This window comes from Mus pahari, chromosome 6 (assembly GCF_900095145.1).
Source record: "Mus pahari chromosome 6, PAHARI_EIJ_v1.1, whole genome shotgun sequence".
NCBI classification, from domain to species: Eukaryota; Metazoa; Chordata; class Mammalia; order Rodentia; family Muridae; genus Mus; species Mus pahari.
In genome coordinates this window covers 18,978,949-18,997,134 of record NC_034595.1, presented here as the reverse complement: position 1 = coordinate 18,997,134, position 18,186 = coordinate 18,978,949, and the positions used below count along the sequence as shown (strand labels likewise).

Sequence of the window (18,186 nt, the reverse complement as noted above, 5' to 3'; positions counted from 1 at the left end):
GTGTGTGTGTGTGTGTGTGTGTGTGTGTGTGTGTGTGTGTGTGTGAGAGAGAGAGAGAGAGAGAGAGAGAGAGAGAGAGAGAGAGAGAGAGATGACAAAGTCAGGCAGAGGAAGGAAGAAAAGAAATTAAAACAGGAAATCTTTCTCCATTATTCTCTGTCAGTCATAATCTGAAATGTAATCCCTTTACCACCCAAGGCTTTTTCCAGGGATAATGGTGTAATAGCAGCAAAGGAGGCTTAAAAAATATGGTTCTAATCAATTGTGTTAGATTGAGGGCTACTGCACTGGAGTTGCTTATGATCAACTGCATTTAGGATGGGGAGCTGGCAGCTTGCTAGCCAAGGGAGGCAGCATGGCATTCCTAGCAGTTTACCTACCTCACACTGCTCTGGTTTCTCCTAAGAAACAGACTTATTTTCTCTAGGAAGCTCTAAGCATCTACAACAGTGCTAATGGTCCATGGTCTTTTTATAAAGTCTTGCAGATAACAGAGGCAGGGCCAGCTAGGAATGGTGATAGGACAGCAAACTAAAATATACAGCTTGGCTCTGTTCATTCTACAACAATTGACCCTTTCTTATAGAATGACAACACTTGCCCCTGAGTCCTGTTTCATTACTTCTCTTAAAAGGTGAAATAGCTCAAGCCTGACATCATCCTGAAACACTATAACATGCTATAGATTTACAGCCTCTTCCACTTCTGGCCTTGAGCCAGGCTCTGACATTTATGAAATCATCAGGAGTATTTCTCTTTAACTTTGGAAGCCCTGACCAGTTGTCAGCCATCCCCAGATGCTGATCAGGAATCTTCTGGATGTTTTTTTTTTTTTTTTTTTTTAAATAAGAGCAAATTTCACAGCTTAGAAAGACCATGGGAGGCTATCTAGTTAACCTGCATCTTCAGTATTTTAGGCAACAAATCCAAGAACAGAATCTTGTAAGGCCATCCATCTAAGACTGAGAAAAACGATGCCTTTGCCTCTACTCCAACATCACCTTCCTAAGCAATACCAAGTGTGCGATAAGAGGAAATCATTTTCAAGTTTGCATTAGTTGTATGAGCTCTCCTGCTCACAACCTATCCATGTCTGATGCCTATCTATCTATCTATCTATCTATCTATCTATCTATCTATCTATCTATCTATCTATCTATCTATAACTTATCTTCGATTTCAGGGTTTCCTGATTTAAGTATTACAGACATTTTAGAGCATCCAATTCTTTGTTGAGACCACTGTGGAATATTTGATTTAATCACTACTACTTACTAGATTCCTATAGCATTCCCCATTTGTAATGACCAAAAGTGAAAAGAGTTTCTTAGAGGCCAGACTTGACTCGGTAGATGATACATTTATTTGTACATATATCATTTAGAAAAAAAGTGTTCTCTCTCTCTCTCTCTCTCTCTCTCTCTCTCTCTCTCTCTCTCTCTCTCTCTCTTTCTCTCAATCCCATCTCCCGTCCTTTCTCTCCTGTCTCTAACACACTCCANCATTTATTTGTACATATATCATTTAGAAAAAAAGCTCTCTCTCTCTCTCTCTCTCTCTCTCTCTCTCTCTCTCTCTCTCTCTCCCTGTCTCTTTCTCTCACTCCCCTCTCCCGTCCTTTCTCTCCTGTCTCTAACACACTCCAGCTTCATCCCTCTAGAAATAATAGAGAACTAAGCCCATAATTTGATTTATCACAGTTTTCTTCAGCTGAAGTTATAGATTTCACCATCTTCCAATTAAGTAGAAGAGTAGCTACTAGACTCTGGGTTACTATTGACCATACTGGACTGAGACTACATCCAGCACTGCTGTTCTGCTGAGCATAGGAATTCTCAAATCACAAATCTCACAGAGTCATCAGTCTCATTGTTGTAAACAATAAGAGAATGTTATTGAGGGAAAACTGTTAAACCTACTGTAGTGCCTTTCTCAGTGGAGTATTAGAATGGTTGTTTAAAATAATTATCTCTAGCAAAGTATAAACAAACCAGAGAGAAGCTTTTCTTTTGTGATTCTAAGTGAAAAAAAATGTAGGACAGGAAGTAATTGTAAGACTCCTCTATTATGGAAACATGTAGATAGCTGGGAACATTAAAATAACAGAATTGAAATTCGTACCTTTACTATAATTTCAAGTCTACACAAGTAAAAATGGTCTCTCTACATATTTATGTATGCTGGACAAGAATACAGAAGAAATAAAAATTCAAAGAACTGTAATTTTTTCTGTAACCACTGGTTCAGGAATGATTGCCACGTCTGAATTCTAAAGAGTACCCTGCACAAACCGATGTGATGTTTATGAATATGCCTAATTTAAATATCAGAAGATTTCCTCAGGTTTCTGGTGGACAGAACCTGGAAGGAGAGAAGTATATATATATATATATATATATATATATATATATATATATATATATATTGCATTTCCATTGTTTCTTTGGCATCTTTCAGGATTGTCTTAGCCCAGCTATGCCAGATTAATGTGGTTTCCAGGCTAAGAAGTCTGCATGAATTAGAAGAAGGAGGTACAAGAAGAATGTAGTTTCTGGATACAGAAGAAATTTGAACTCCAATTGAGGCTTCCTCACTACTTGTATAACCTTGGATAAACCCTTCATGCTCTCTGGGTCTAAGAGTTTTAGCCATCCAAAAAGCCAGTTCCTTCAGAGGATTGCTTGATTGCCAGAGGTAGCACCAGAGATACTAGCGTTATGTGAATTAGACTAACAAATAAATTATTCCCACCACTACTATTGCCTGCACCATTATGGTTGTTCTGCAGTCTTCCTCACACTGAGATCCAAACTATTGCTCATAAGTTCCTTCTGAAGGAGCGTCTAAAACTCACCCAAGTGCATTAGGGCCTCCTTGTCCCATGGCCAAGTTGCCACTCCTGCTAACTCCTCCTCTGAAGAGTTTGCAAAGAAAATATTGAGATGTGTTGATCCGTCCAGTCTAAGAATGTTCTTTAGCTCATTAACATCCAAGTAGGCTCTGAAACATAAAAGGGAGTTTGGCTGTTATCATTTGTCCCACAAAGTATTATTCATACAGCAGGCTCTTTCCCACATAATCAGGAGCTCTTACGTTGGACACAGTGGCTAAACCCTTTATAGGCATCACATCATTGCATTTCTCTGAAAATGTTCTTTTTTTTTTCATTTTACTGAAAGAAACCCAAATTAAATTAGCTATGAATAGTTGGGTCCAATTTTGAATCTGGATGTGTTGAAAACCCAGTGTTTATATTTCTACGGACTATGATATTTTGACTAAGGAGAGGGCAACCTAGAAGAATAGACCGAGAATCCAGAGCATGAAGGAGATAACATGTCTTGGTTTCTCTCTCATTCACTCACTATGGGCCTTGGTCATTTACTTGGAAAATGGGGAGATGCAGTAGGTGGTGTTCTTCATTTCTACATTACTTTTGTAAGGAGACATTGCAATTTTTTCTTTTAAGATGAGAAATGTGTAGTCCAATGTTTTAAAATAGGTCATCCAAAGAAGTGGTGCTGGGGTTCAATGTTAATGTTGGATAGCTCGGAAATGTATTCTCTTCCCACAAAGGCATCATGTTGCCACCCATCGACCATTCTGCGTTCTGCAAGAGTCTATTTGATTATGTGCAAAATAGACTAAAGATGTTTTGGGCTTAAAGTTGCTGTCACATCTGGAGGTGGTCATATCTTGGAAAGGAATTAACTCTTCATGCTATAGGGATTGTCTCTTCAATGTGGAGAGAAATTTGTTGGTAAGAGATTTGGCAAAAGGGAGAGGGGGAGAGAGGGGGAAAGAGAAAAGAAAAATTAAAGAACGATGTCAAAAAGTGAGAGACAAGACAGAGATGAGGGGAGAAAGAGGCACAGAGACAGAGAGACACTGAGATCAAGCTATGAGTCAGAGAGAGGGGGTTTAAAGAAACACATATTCTATGTGCTCAAGAAATAGTAATCTTGGATAATCCAATAATAGCCTTGACAGACTCACTCACCAGAGCAGAAATGCTAAGTATGCGAAGCTGCTTCTGCTCTCTGCTTTGGTTGAACATATATGTTATTCTGTGCTCATTTTCAATGCTACCTCCTCTTGACTCTTGTCTGTCATCCTGCTTTTTAGGAATCCTTATGAGTAGCTGACAGCCATTGTTGGATAGGGTTAGAAATGTGTTTATGTTTTTCTGTTGACATACACCATGTACCATCTTCTTAGGTTATCTGAGTGTAGAGAAGATGTCTTGTTCATCTCTTGGTACCTAGTTTTCAGCTCAGGGTGTTGTATCTAGTAAGCCTGACATAGAAACTGATAGAGTTGAGTTTAAATTAGCCAGCACTGAAACTAAAATACCTAGGTCTTGGTCTCAGGATTAGTGTTTGCTGATTCACAGGCTGCATTGACTCATCATGACCCCAATCTGAAATATATGACAGCCACTGCATTCTGGCCACTCCCATCATAGGTCTCTATGAGGCCAAATGTCCATATGATCTTCACTTTGATGACTAGTCAGACGAAAAGATTACAGAGGTAGCAAACACAGGCTATCATGGCTAATTTGGGGGATAGACTTATAAGTTAAAATACTGACTCACCTTTTAAGCTGACTCCAGCCCATGGGGAAAAGAAAAATAATGCAGAGAAAAGAATGAGAATACAGTGGAGCCTAGATTTTTTTCTTGGAGCATCTCTCTCTCTCTCTCTCTCTCTCTCTCTCTCTCTCTCTCTCTCTCTCTCTCTCTCTCTCNCTCTCCCTCTCCCTCTCCCTCCTTTCCCTTTAATGGTCTCTTAGACATAAGAGACATACTTGATTAGAGAAAGACACCTCTGTGTCTGAGATGAAAAAGTTTCAAGAGAGGAAGGCACACACTGGAAGAGGAGACATTTTAATTGGTTGTTTATTCAGTGGTAATTGCAGAGCCAATGTTTTCAAGAGGTGGTATTCATCCTAGCCCAAAGCAGAAATGTGGGTTGTTGGATCTTCTCCCTGGCTCGTATATGGGGTTTTCTCATTCCTGGGAAGCCTCCATCTCCCAAAAGGGGTTAGGCTATTGGACCCACTGACCTTTCTCCTCCCTGTCTCTCTTGTTTGGGGGAATCCACCCAAAGGGAAAAGTAGCTTTGTTACTAAAAGATTTCCCTGTAGACCGAGGTCTTCCACCAATGCAGAGCTAAGCTGGATGTCTCCCAAAGGCATCAGGGAAGCCTTTGAACACAGGAGTCTGTGTGGCTCTTTATTATATCCATCTGCTAATCTCTTGAAGATGATGTAGTTTTCAGTTATCACTTTAGGCAGTAGATGGAGGAGAAGGCACCAGAAGCAGAAAATTTAGAAGGAAGATTATGGTATAGGGATATTTAACCTGAGCAAAAGAAAATGAAGTTCTTTTGCTCTTGACTTTCAGTGTTGCAACTATGGAAAGACTAGCAGTTATAGTTTTGGATATGGTCCTCAGTTCGTGGTACAATTTGGGAAACTTTGAGAAGTGATGAGACTAGCTGGAGAAAACAGATTACTGAAAGGGCACTTGAAGGTTGTACCTGGTCCTTTTCCTTCTCTCTGCTTTCTGCTTGCCATGAGGTAACCAGCTCTCTTCCACATGTGCCCGCTTCCTGATGCTTTGCCTAAGCAGTAGGAGGCCAAGCAACATGGAGTTAGCCCTGTAATTCTATGGACTAAAATGAATCTTTTCAACTATAATCTGCATCTGTCAGATATTTTGGTTATAGTAATAAGAAAGGCAACTAACACATTAGCCATGTACATGTATTTCAAACTTGACAAAATTATTAAAAAGTATCTTCTACCTCCTAGAAGAAAGCAATATAACTCAAAACACTGTTCACTAACTTACACGCTGCTAGAGTTACACAGAGGAGGGCAGAGAGGCCCAAGGTTGTGTATATCCTGTTAGCTCTGAGACAGGTCAACACAAAGGTAGAACACACAATACAGCTTCCCCTTTTCTAGTCTCTTACATCCCCCTCCTGAAGTGAAGCTGTCAGTTCCCTTCTACACAGTTCTCCAAGTCTCAGGTTCCAATAACTCTTTCCCAATGTCTTTTTCCTTTTGCAACCCCAATTATGCAGAATGGCAAGGTTACATTACCCAGAGCCCCATGTGTGTTTTCTATGTATAGCTCCTCCTTAAGCATATCTGTGATCTCCCATCTTCTGTTATACAATATAACTTCCTGAATTGTAATCATGTAAAATCGTCCCCCTTTGAGGAAGTCTGGTACTCCATGTATCCTATCCTGACCACTTTCAACTGCATTTCATAGATCAGAGACACTACTTCTCATGAGTGTTAGAGAGACCAGGGAGACACAGTGAGTGATATACCTAGCTCCATCTACCCACATGGCATTATATAAAACCTAGAAGGTGATAACGACTAGTAGAGGGGAACTTGTAATAAAATTAATAAAGTTGTATAAAGTTGTAATTAGTGCTGTGATCAATACTCCAAATACTCATCATTACCAATAGCTGAAAAGAAGGATATGGACTCTATTTTTAATTCTAATCTTTATTATTCTGGTTTGTGTTTTATTCATATTATGAGCACTCATCTAATTCATGAGACTATGGGCTTCAAACAGTTATGTTCAAAATCATGGTAATTTCTGTGCCTCTTGAAACATTCCTCAAAAATACATAAAGGAAAGTAAGGATTTGAAGCTATTGGTCACTTGTCCTTTGAATCACTTAGCATCAAACCAGGGCGAGGAAGCTCAGGATTCCGGGAAATGAGGTGATCTGCTTGAGGTCTTGTATCTCTGAGGATGAGAAGGATGTAGCTGTGAATCAGATGCTTCAGGCTTATATACATGTGATCTTTGACTTCAGAACCTTTATGTTGGTGAGTGAGATTACCTCTTGCTTCAGGTAGGAGCAATTCCTTGTAATGCTGCATAGCTTGGAAAACTGACCACAATAGGGACGGTGGCCTCCCCTCATCTCCCTGATCTGGACACCCCCATGGAGAACTTGCATGTGTATTTAGCCACATCTCACCTCGCTACGCTACATACAGCCTGCTTCCTGCTCTGTAGCTTAAAGTCTGCACCTCTTCAATGAGCTTGTGAACTACATTGCTGCTGTCCAGATTACAGCCTACTAAAAGCTAAATGCACAGGAAGCAGATACATATTTAAATGAAAAGAGTTACCAAATCTTTGTCACTAAGAAATGCTTTCCTGAATAAGTTGAGAACCTTATATTCTTGATTGCAAACATTTTCATAACCTTATAAATGGGAGCAAGGCAGAAAGTATTTGAAGTGTTCTCAAACACATTTGACCATAATCACAGGCCCCCACTCCTGTCACATCCTCCATCTTGGCCAAAACACCACTAATAGCACAACCAACAGTGTTTAGAAATGGCAATCTATACAGAAATGGCCCCTCCCCAAAAGCTGTGTTTCCTTTCTTCCTGCACATCTCATGCACCTGGATTCCACAGTGAAGGTTGTGGGTCCCCAGGAATGTCTGTTTCAGGGGGCCCAGCCCTGATTGCCATGGCGCCCAGACTTTACCCCTTTGCCAGAACTGCATTTCAAAGCCATGAGTGCAGTTCTGGAGGGAGATCAAAGCTCTCTCAACTCAACTGTCGTTAGAATATTTTCTTTATGCATCTCACTCGCTGGCTAGTGCCAACAACATATTTCCTAAATGCACTGGCCTGAGATGGTACAACTCTGTAATAATCTGAATGAGAGAGCTGTCAGGGCCTGTTTTATTGAAAGAAGCAAAAGGGAACCACATTCAAAATGCAAAACAACAACAAAGCCCTTACATGAAATCATGGGAAATAATCTGGGAAAGACCAAGATTCTTCAGTGCTAGAAGCACAGTACCCTGGTATACCTATTTATCCCTTTGAATGGAGAGTGGTCAGAGGTATGGCTCACAGAAGCCCAGGTCAAATCTCATGTGCTCTGAGTTTTATTCAGATTTAAAAGCAGGTCACCTTTCAGATGACTTTCTCTTGCACAAATGAGACTGTTATTCTCCTGTACTGCTCCTTGGGCTTTTGATAGGTGCAGGCTGGTCACAGAGGACAGTGCTGGACATGTGCAGGTGACCTCAATTTGTGAAGCATTTGTCTGAGCTGAGAGTGGGCCAAGCTAAAAACAGTTCTTTTGGGTTAAAAGAACAAGAAGCAGATAGCTATTTTAAGACAGACACAGAGGGATTCAAATCCTTCCTCTTCTGTGCAGTGGCCCTCTGACCTCCAACACATGGGTCTATCTCTTTGACATTAAATTTCCTCACCCGTAAAATGGAGATCATAATATACAGCATAGATGGAAATATCTAAACTTCAGTATGATGGTGTATCAGAAAGTAACTAGCAGATCACCAACTCATAAGACCCCAAGATGTATTGTTCTCTTTTGAACTTGCTAATGGAGTCAAAGGGCCCATCTCCCATTGACTACTTAGATTAGCATCCCATTAATGACCCTGGTTCTTTACACTTTGTCAGTGTGTGTATTCTCCTTCCTCACACGATGGGTCACCCTGTTTCTCCAGCTCACAAAGCAAGGGTCAGTCTCAGCACTGTCCAATTCCAAATTTCAATTGCAGCTTGCCATTTCCAAGGAACTCCAAGGATTCATGAACTGCTACTTCACTTTCAAAACACACCAAACCATTTGAAAATGATTATCAAATATAAAGATCAAAGCTACACAAGGCAAGCCATCAAAGCAAGATAAACCTCAGAATGTTTATTGCGTCCATATTCTTGTTCCAAATAACAAGCTTTCTCCAAGCTGTGACCAGTTCTAAAACCTGAATTTTGTGTTTTATCCCAAGGGCCCAAATGATCTGGAATTTATTTTCCTGCTCAGTTTCATCATTATAAATGGCTAAGTTTGCCTCTCTTCTTTATCAAAAGGCACACGCACACTTCTTGGAGTGTATATTAAATTTTTGGAATCTCGAATGTTTGCTTTCTGAAATAATAGTCTTTATATGGAAGTTTGACCCTTAGGCAAGAAAAATATAACAGCAACCAAGATAACTGAAAAACTGTCTATTCTTTCATTCATTTATTGAACAAGACATTCTTTCATTAACTCCTCGGTTTCTTCCCTCCATTCCTGGCCTTCATCCTTTCTTTACATCACAACTTCCTTCTGCTCTATTCAATCAATCATTCTTTCCGACTTTCACTAATCAACATGAATTGAGAGTCTACCATATACCATAGCTAGAAACTGGTGATAAAATATGGAAAGAGGAAAAATTTATACTGTAAAAATCTAGAGGTTTTATGAATAAAATCAAATAAGCAGATGCTCGTAACACCAACAAAACCGACACACTGAGATAATAACTCTAGGGAGGTTTCTGTGTACTAAGCCTGCTGATATACTTTCAAAACAGTATCCTTTTGAAGTTTTACAAAACTTATAACTTCTGATTAAGAGTCTTCCCTGTGTACACGTGAAGATACCATGACCAGGTGAGGTAGCTGCTCTTTTCGTAGGTCCCCTCACTTAGAAGTGTCATGATGAGTCCATGATGGATGTAATGGCAAGGGTGTGAATATTTGGATTAGAGGAGCTGTTACATTGAATCTAATGAATCAGGGGAGGGGCAGTAGAGCATCGATCAGAATTTTGGCAGTGGAGGGTTGATCAGAAATTTGGCAGTGGGAGGTTGATCAGAAATTTGGATTGTTTATTTTAAAGATGAGATAAAATTAAGTAGAGATTTCTAATCTTCACAAAATAAAGAAGGCATTCAAAAATAATGTCTCTCATATCATAAATGGTACCTGAGTGGTAAGAATTTTCACAGAATAAAAAACTCTACTCTTCTAATGGATAAATTTTATTCAGAATTACACAGCTGCTATTTTTTCTCTTCTAACCTTTTGAAAATCAGCTTTAGACATGACTTGGGTAGAAGAGCCATGCAGGAACACCTGATTCTTATCCAGCTCAGCTCCACATATTGGATTGGAAATCACGTCTCAGGCCTCAGGACTCCACCAGGTCTAGAAGCCATCGTGTTTATTCTCAAACCCAGGTCTTCAGAACACATCTATTCCCATTGCTACTTACTTATAGATAATTTTAACATGGTAGGGTCATGCCTGGCTTTGTGTACTGTTCAATGTTGTGTAGCCATGGCTCAACATGGCACACTGTAAGTAAATGCTCATGCACTTCTATGCAAATGGTCCACTCCTTTCCTAGTCTTTACTTCCAGTTAGGAAATATTTCTTTGATAGTACTATGAGCTCAGAGTTCACTAATTTTAAGAGCAGCCCATAAAAATTGAAGCATCCTTGGCTACATGAGAAAACAAAACTCCTTGAAGCATAATATTATGTTTAAAAAGTACCATTACAGCTATATGGCAATTTGTGTCAAACTATTGCTTTCACAACACAACTATGGAGAGCTAGGCTCCACAGCTTTCTCTTCCAACCATCTAACTTCCTTCCTGTAGAACTCAAACCACAATTGATAAATAGTAGAGTTGACCACATTGAAAGAAATATGCACAGCTCAATAATGGCCCTAGAGTTTGTCTTTTTCATTGAAATAAAATTAAACAAAGACAAAAACATGTGTTTCATGAGTTGTAGTGGCCATGGTATTTTAGATATAAGAAGTTATTCAGATTCTCGGTGCTATGGCTCTAGTTTTAGCCATGTGTGCCATGTAACAGATGGGAAGGCTAACTAAATAACACTGAGTTTAGGAAGGATAAATCAAGAATTATATCATCACCAGTAGTTGTCAATAAGACAGCATCTGGAATTTAGTCTGGACTGTGGTTCCATATGAGTCATATAATCTTAGGCAAATAACAAATGTATTTGAAGTGAGAATAATGCAATCACAACAGTAGGTGTAGATCTCTGTTGGTGACCTTTAACAAACCTAATAACTTTTCCATATTTTGTCTTTCCTGGAGTTAGAGCAGAGATGGTTTTCACAGGTTCATGTGACCACAGAGTTCAAGTTTGGAGAAAGGATACTGAAAAAATGACATTGTATGTGAAGCTCTTTGAAAGTATCATTCAAGTCGATTTTTTTTTGGAAACAGGATGCTTGCTACATTTAGAGCTTGAGGGAAAAATGAAGTAGAAAATAGGCATATTTCCCAGGTGTCACCACTGAGATTCAAGGGATATTAAGAGGGTTTTCAACTTGTCATTAAGCATAGCTTCCTTTCCTGGTATGCTGAACACATTGTACCTAATTAGACAGAGGAGCTGGGAAACTCCCTGAAAGAAGGAACTGTCTCTTATTTTTCTAGCCACATTAGTGTCCACCTTCAACTTCACCTGTGCCTTTTAAAGCCATCAAAATCTTTCATTTGTATCAGTACATCTATCATCTGCTAATCAGCCTTAGTGCATAGGAACCAGAATTGCAAAATCTGATTTGAGATGGTCTTGGTCTAACAAAGAGTAGACCTTGGCCTTTCCCAGTTTACATACAATGAATTTAAATAAGAATGAAAAAGTGTCAGACTTCACGCTGGCCACTGGAAGAATCCAGTTTCCTTCTTCTTTGTGTAAGGCCAAACCGCAGGCAAATTGTGTTTTTCTACCAGGAATCCACTCGGGAAAAGACTTCCCTTGTGCATCTCCTCCACCCTGTGTAGGATACAGAGACACTCCACGCTTCTGTGGTGTTAGAGTTACCATTGCCCTCTATGGCCATAAAAGAAAGAAAGAAAGAAAGAAAGAAAGAAAGAAAGAAAGAAAGAAAGAAAGAAAGAAAGAAAGAAAGAAAGAAAGAAAGAAAGAAAGAAAGAANAGAAAGAAAGAAAGAAAGAAAGAAAGAAAGAAAGAAAGAAAGAAAGAAAGAAAGAAAGAAAGAAAGAAAGAAAGAAAGAAAGAAAGAAAGAAAAAAGAAAAAAGTTCAGTAGTCAGAAGCCAAGCTCAAGCCTAAGGGCTATGGTTGACTGAAGTCACAAAAGGCTGGAATTACAAACACCAGAAACGCAAAATGGAGACAGTTTTCTCCCTGCTGTTTTACCACCAGACCACTAACACAACCTAGAGCACAGAGAAGGGCAGAGAAGCAGAGGATGAAGGAAAAAAAAAAAAAAAAAAAAAACAGAAGGAGAGGGGGTTCTCAACAGACCTGCACACTGGTGCTACTTATGCAAACAAATCTAGGAGAAAAAGGTCTCTGGGTTTACATGTTAGTTCCCGGGTTTGGCTTTTTACAGACGGTGAGAGAGATGGTGTGGAGGCTGCTGATTTGCAGGATGATGTTGAGCTGCAATCACATTAGGAAAGTGCCCCTCCCCACACTAAAACGAAATACACTTGTTGTTTATAGGTCCAAACTTCCCTCGCAGCCTCATTGGCTGTGTTTCCTAACTGGAAGGGAATTTGACCAAGTGCTGAGGCTGTCATGGGCTGTCAGTGTCACCAGTGGATTGGGAGAGGGAAAGGAGAGTGCTGAGGTGGCTAAAGTTATGATGGAAAATCCCCAGTACTCCTCCTACTGAGGCCTTCGAAAGGGCACCCAGTATTCCCATCTGTCCAGGGAACTGCGGATGGGAATGAACATTGAACCTCGGAAAGGGGTGAGAGACAGAGTCTCTCAGATCCTGTCGTACTAGAAGCTCCACCGTGCTGGTCTGCCTGTGACCAGGAGGCAGCTCGCAGGGTCTGGTACCGACACCACGATGGGCATCTTTCTCACCTTCAGTTCCTTGACTTCACAAATACTCAGTGAGCCTCAACCTCTGCCCCTGACATGCCTTCTTTCTTTGCTCAAACTGAACAATCTTAGTGTGACATGCTCTGCTGCCTATCTCTCCAGAAGAGGAATACATTAGCATTTAGTATGGATAAGGCTCTTAGAACTGAAAGATAAAATCTAAAGAAAATATGGAACTTCATAGCGGCAAAAAGTCGAACGGTAGCAGCGATGGAGTCAAACATCTCTGACTCTTATTCCAGCCTCGAAATTCTAGTAAGAGGTTTTAGAATTGAGAAGCAGGTGAGCGTAGGATATGGAGGGAAGACATCAGATTTCCCAGGGAAGGGAAATTCCCAAACAACAGCTGGAAATTCATTGTTATGCGTAGTGCTCATGTCATGCCAGGTGCTACCCCAAAAGGTGAATCATATGTTATGATGGCACTCCATCAAACCTAAACAGTGAAGCAGACTGTTCCTTCTATCCTGATGTCTCATAGAAGGCAGCTACACAGGGCTACAATGGTATCAGATGGTTAGTGGAAGCATGCTCTAAATGTGCTTGATCTCTCAAACTTGCTATTTCACACAGCTCACTGCTCTGAGCTCCCTGCTCTCCTAATGTTTCAGAGCCCTGGATAGTCTCTGTTAATTACAATCTCCCCTGTGCCCTCCTTTCAATGACTAAAATGGTACAGTGTTCTCAGGTGGAAACTCCGACTGAAGGTGAACTTTACTCGGTTTCAAGAAAACTCAGGATTACATTAGAGAAAATTAGGCTAGGCACATCATTGTGACTGCTCAGGTTTACTGTGTATCAACGTTAAAGCAATCATAGTAAGAACATCTTAGTAACATCCACCAAACTTGCATGTGCCTCTTCAGGACCATTGCCAGCACTGCATGGAGTAGATTCTGAGGCAATATGTCTTTTAATACAGCTAGTCATTTGGGGGTAATTGTCAAATAAACTAGTGTACAAAGTGGATAAGTTTGATATAAGTGATGTGGTCTTTACATAACAGCACCAGTTCTGTGGCCAGTCCTTAAAAGAAAGTATTTTAAGAATGAAAGTAATCTGGCTAAATGCTCTCAGTTTGTATATTGCAGTTTGCTCCGGTCTTTGTTAAGAGCTTGTTGGAATGCAATCTCTGTGAAATAAGTGTTGACCGGCAGGCAGTCTGTCTGTGTGCATGGAAGAAATGGGACGAACACCTACCATACCTACTATGTGCCAGACTCAAAACCAAGTGCTTTACACTAGTGAATTTATTTATGTTTTATGACATGTCACAGGATAGCTGTTATCACCTAATTTTAATGGATGAGAAACCACCAACTTTTACTGAACAATGAGCCAAGGTCAGACAGTTAGGGCAGAGTGGAGCCAAGATTCAAACCCTGGTCAGTCTCCAGTGTGCATATTTTTTCCACTACACCAGTCCTGACTCCTGTTATTGCTGTAATGAATATTAGTCACGTTAAATAAACCTTGATATTCTGATTATAAGATTCCAAGTAATTTCTCTTACAGGATTACTGGAAAAGAATGAACAAAGTTACTTAAAAAAAAAAAAAACCAACACAACAATGCCCTTTTTCATCTGCAAACTGGTTAATGCTTCCCAGGACTCCCTGTTATATTACTTTTATATGAGCCTCATGGTCACATAAAATAATATATGAAGTGTGCCATCAAATATTATTTCTTTCAGTAGATGTGAAAATGGAGACTCAGAATTTAAGAGACTGGCCCAAGATTGCATAGCTAAGAAACTGCCCAGCCAAGGACACAGTGTGTTTCCCCTGAATTTTTATTTCTTCCTAATCATGCTGATTCTTTGAGATGTGCAATTGAGGAACAAATTGGAGCATCTACATGCATGGAATGCCAACTGGTGCTTTCCTGCTCTCCATTTTCCCAGCTCAGCCTCAGTTGCCCTGCTGTACAACCTGTCCCTTCTCCCCATGTCTTTTCTGTCATTGCCAAGCCTGACCATACTGGGAACCTCTTTTGTCTCTACCACATCATGAAAATTTCCCTAACTTCTCAAAACCCTAGTGGTTCCTCCTTTTCTCAGTTATCATGGGAACTTATGGTCCTGGTATTTCAAATGGAAACAAGTCCTCTGTCTTTCTGTCCATTCCCGGGATGACTGTAATTAACAGGCCATTAGAGTGCAGAATACAAACTCCTGGACAGACAAGAGATTCTGAATTGAAATTCAGAAGCATCTGTCACTGTGTTATGGCTATTAAAGACATCTTAAGAAAATATGGGTGATGGGTGAGGAAATAAATATGCTAGATATAACCTTTCAAGTCCCCAGCTATCAGCTTCTAAGACACTGGGGCAATGGGTAGTGGGAAGCTTGAGGGACTTAAACAACCTGGGAATAGGAAATTAGCTACTGGCATAGTTCTCTGTCCCAGATCAAATTTCTGTTTCTGCTAGAGTTGGGCTATGCCTACTCTTCTTTACATCCTGAACTCCTTCTGATCAGCAAGAAGGAACTGTGACAAAAGGCCTCCCATATGTCTTTAAGCTCTTATAGTCCTTGATACCTTGGTAACTTGCTAACAACTGTTTCAGGCTAAGAGCATCTATGGAATCAGTAGTGCAAAAAAACAAAACTAAGAGTCAAATCATTTAATGGCACTCTGAAGGGCTTAGGCAAGTTTGCCGAGTTGACTTCAAAATGTAACCCTTCTTGTGAGATCTCCAGCCATGTTGACTTTAAAAACTAACAAAGATCTAGGAGATCAAGGATTTTATTCCAGGAGATTACTTTTACATTTAGTAGTAACAATAACAATAATAATGAGAAAGCAAAGAAAGGGAAGAGGAGAGAGTTTATCTAGTAACATACTTCTTTTGAAAGCATGAGGACAAGAGTAAATCCACTGAATGTAGCTCTAAACAATCTGGTCATGGCAATCCTTGTGATCCATGTGATGGAGAGGAAGGGATGTCTAAGTCCCTGCATCTCCCTAACCAGTTTGTCCAGACTACTTGATGAGTTCCAGACCAGTGTGAGACTATCTCAAAGACAAAAAGTTAAAGGCACCTGAGAAATGACACATGAGGCTTCATGTCCTCTTCACTTGCATTTCACATATATTTGAACTCTCACACACAATAAAAAATAACTTTACACACACCCACCTCCCCTTTCTACCCAAAACCACACACACACACACACACACACACACACACATATACACACAAACACTACTACTACTACTACTACTACTACTACTACTACTACTACTACTACCACTACTACTATCACCACCACCAAACACACACACATATTCACACACCCCGGATACAAACCACACACACATGAAGGCAAAGAAACATTTCCCTATGAGCCAATAGGGGCAGAACAGTTGTTTTGCACTCCCCCCCTCAGTTTATGTAAATAAATATTCACAGTTGCAGGTGTAATTCACCCAAGGATGTTGTAGGGGTAGGATGGGGAAGTTGCAGGTTCTGAAGAGGGAATTGAGAAATTTGTCTTCCAGGCAGACTACTAAAATACAAAATGTCAGTTGCCTACCTGGCTTATCTCTGTCCTGGGAAGAATGACTAAGGTACACTTGTGATGCCAATCTCTACCTGACTGGTCACATAGAAAGGCTAGCCATGCTTATGAAGAGTTGATGACCCTACCTTAGTACTGTGGGGTAGTCTCTTGTAGTAGTAGTGGACTCAGTAGAGCAATTGCTGGTCAGTTTTACCAATGAGGTGATGATGTCACAGGGGCAGCAATTGGATTGGCAAGAACGGAATGTGCTGTAAATCTATACTGTTAGAGAAATTGAAGAACAGAATCAAAAGAGAGACGAGAGAGAGAGAGAGAGAGAGAGAGAGAGAGAGAGAGAGAGAGAGAGAGAGAGAGAGAATGGAAGGAGAGAAACTGATACTGGGTAACAAAGTTCTCTGTGAGAAAAAAAAGAGAAACTTGTTTTGGTTGACTTTTTTGAATAGAAAGCATCAGTAGATGGTCTTTTGATTTTCTTACTGTTCTTTTCCAGTGCCTATCTTTCTCACTGATTCTCTCTGTGTCTACCTTCAACATGGTCTGTCTTTCTGCTCTGGACATTTCTGTCTGTTCATCAAGACGCCACTAGCTGTCCTGTACCTCAGGGAAGTGGCCTCTCAGTGTTCCGTGAGTAAGTCAGGAGAGAAAGAGAACATTGACTCTCCTAGCTTGTTCAGGAGGCTTCTTTTCTTTTAGAAAAGCTACAGCCAGAATTGAAAAGCCTTTTCAGTCCAGCCACAACTTGTAGTTACTACATCTGCCCACTCATTTTTCCTATACAAAAGAAAAGTAGGAAATGGCTCTTCGTGTTTGATGACCACGAAGTGAAGTGCTAAGGTTACTAGTTCTTTTTACTACTGTATACGGCATTGCAAGTAGTTGTCACTTCAAAATCATCCCTCCTTCAATTCTCCTTAACCACTCCGTGTGACTCTACCATCTGCTTCACTCCAGGACTCTTGACTGTGACCTCTCTCGGAGATGGCTATTCCTGGATGCTCGATGAAATCACCGTTCTTCCAGGTAACTGCCTTGTTTTCCCTACATACAATAATTCTCTGTATTTTAAATCCCCAAATCAGATGGGATATAAAAGCTAGCTTCCATGGTGCCATAAAAGTGTTATTGCATCTGATAAAGGAAAAAGTCTTCAACCATCTTACCTAGTTGTGAACTCCGTGAGTTACCAATATGGCAAGATATAATCATGGAAGTGCAATAGTTACATGGATGTTATGTGAGCAACTAACTAACCCATCCTATAGGACAACATGTCAGACTGATACTGCAAACCTGGCTAAGAACTCATGTGTGATCTCCTAGGCCATAGGGATGAACTTACTATTGCTATGTTGCTAAAGGACATAGTGTCAAACTATTCTCCAAGTCTGTAATTCTCTACACTTAGTTTTGTTTAGCTCTAGAACTTCATCAGAGAAGTTTCTCTTAGCATAGGAAGGAATTTAACAAAGAAACTCAAAATTGGCCAAAGTGCAAATAATTGTCTATGGGGTACTCAGTGGCAGATGAAAGGTGTATAGCACATCCCTCCCCTTAAGGTTCAGGTACCATCATAGAAGAGGAGAGAGAGAGATCTTCACACCCAGGTGTCATGAAAGACTAGAGTGAAACTGTCTTCTAAACATCATAGGACCACAGATACACTCATGACCTCCCCTGCATCTGTGGTTGCCTGCCTGTGTATGGGGTAGGGATGAGGGTCATGAGCCCTCACTCCTAGCTCCGGAGCCATTAACAGTTGATGAAACTTGGGGATGGGAGAGTAAGTTTTCTTTAAGGGTACAGCTCTTGTTAGGTCAACCACACTCCAGTGAAGGGCAGCACATCCATGAGTACAGGGCCAGACTGTAACTCTGCACTCTTTGGGTTATATTGAGAGAGAGAGAGAGAGAGAGAGAGAGAGAGAGAGAGAGAGAGA

The 18,186-nt window shown here is 40.4% G+C and overlaps 1 protein-coding gene across 1 annotated transcript in view; it reads right to left on the bottom strand.

Annotated features, from left to right (window-relative positions):
- Pappa (pappalysin 1) overlaps positions 1 to 18,186 on the bottom strand; it is a 229,112-nt gene that overhangs the window by 173,862 nt on the left and 37,064 nt on the right. The window contains exon 3 of the mRNA XM_021200408.2: positions 2,855 to 3,000. Coding sequence (XP_021056067.1) covers positions 2,855 to 3,000 — 146 coding nt within the window. The remainder of the gene's footprint in view (positions 1 to 2,854; positions 3,001 to 18,186) is intronic.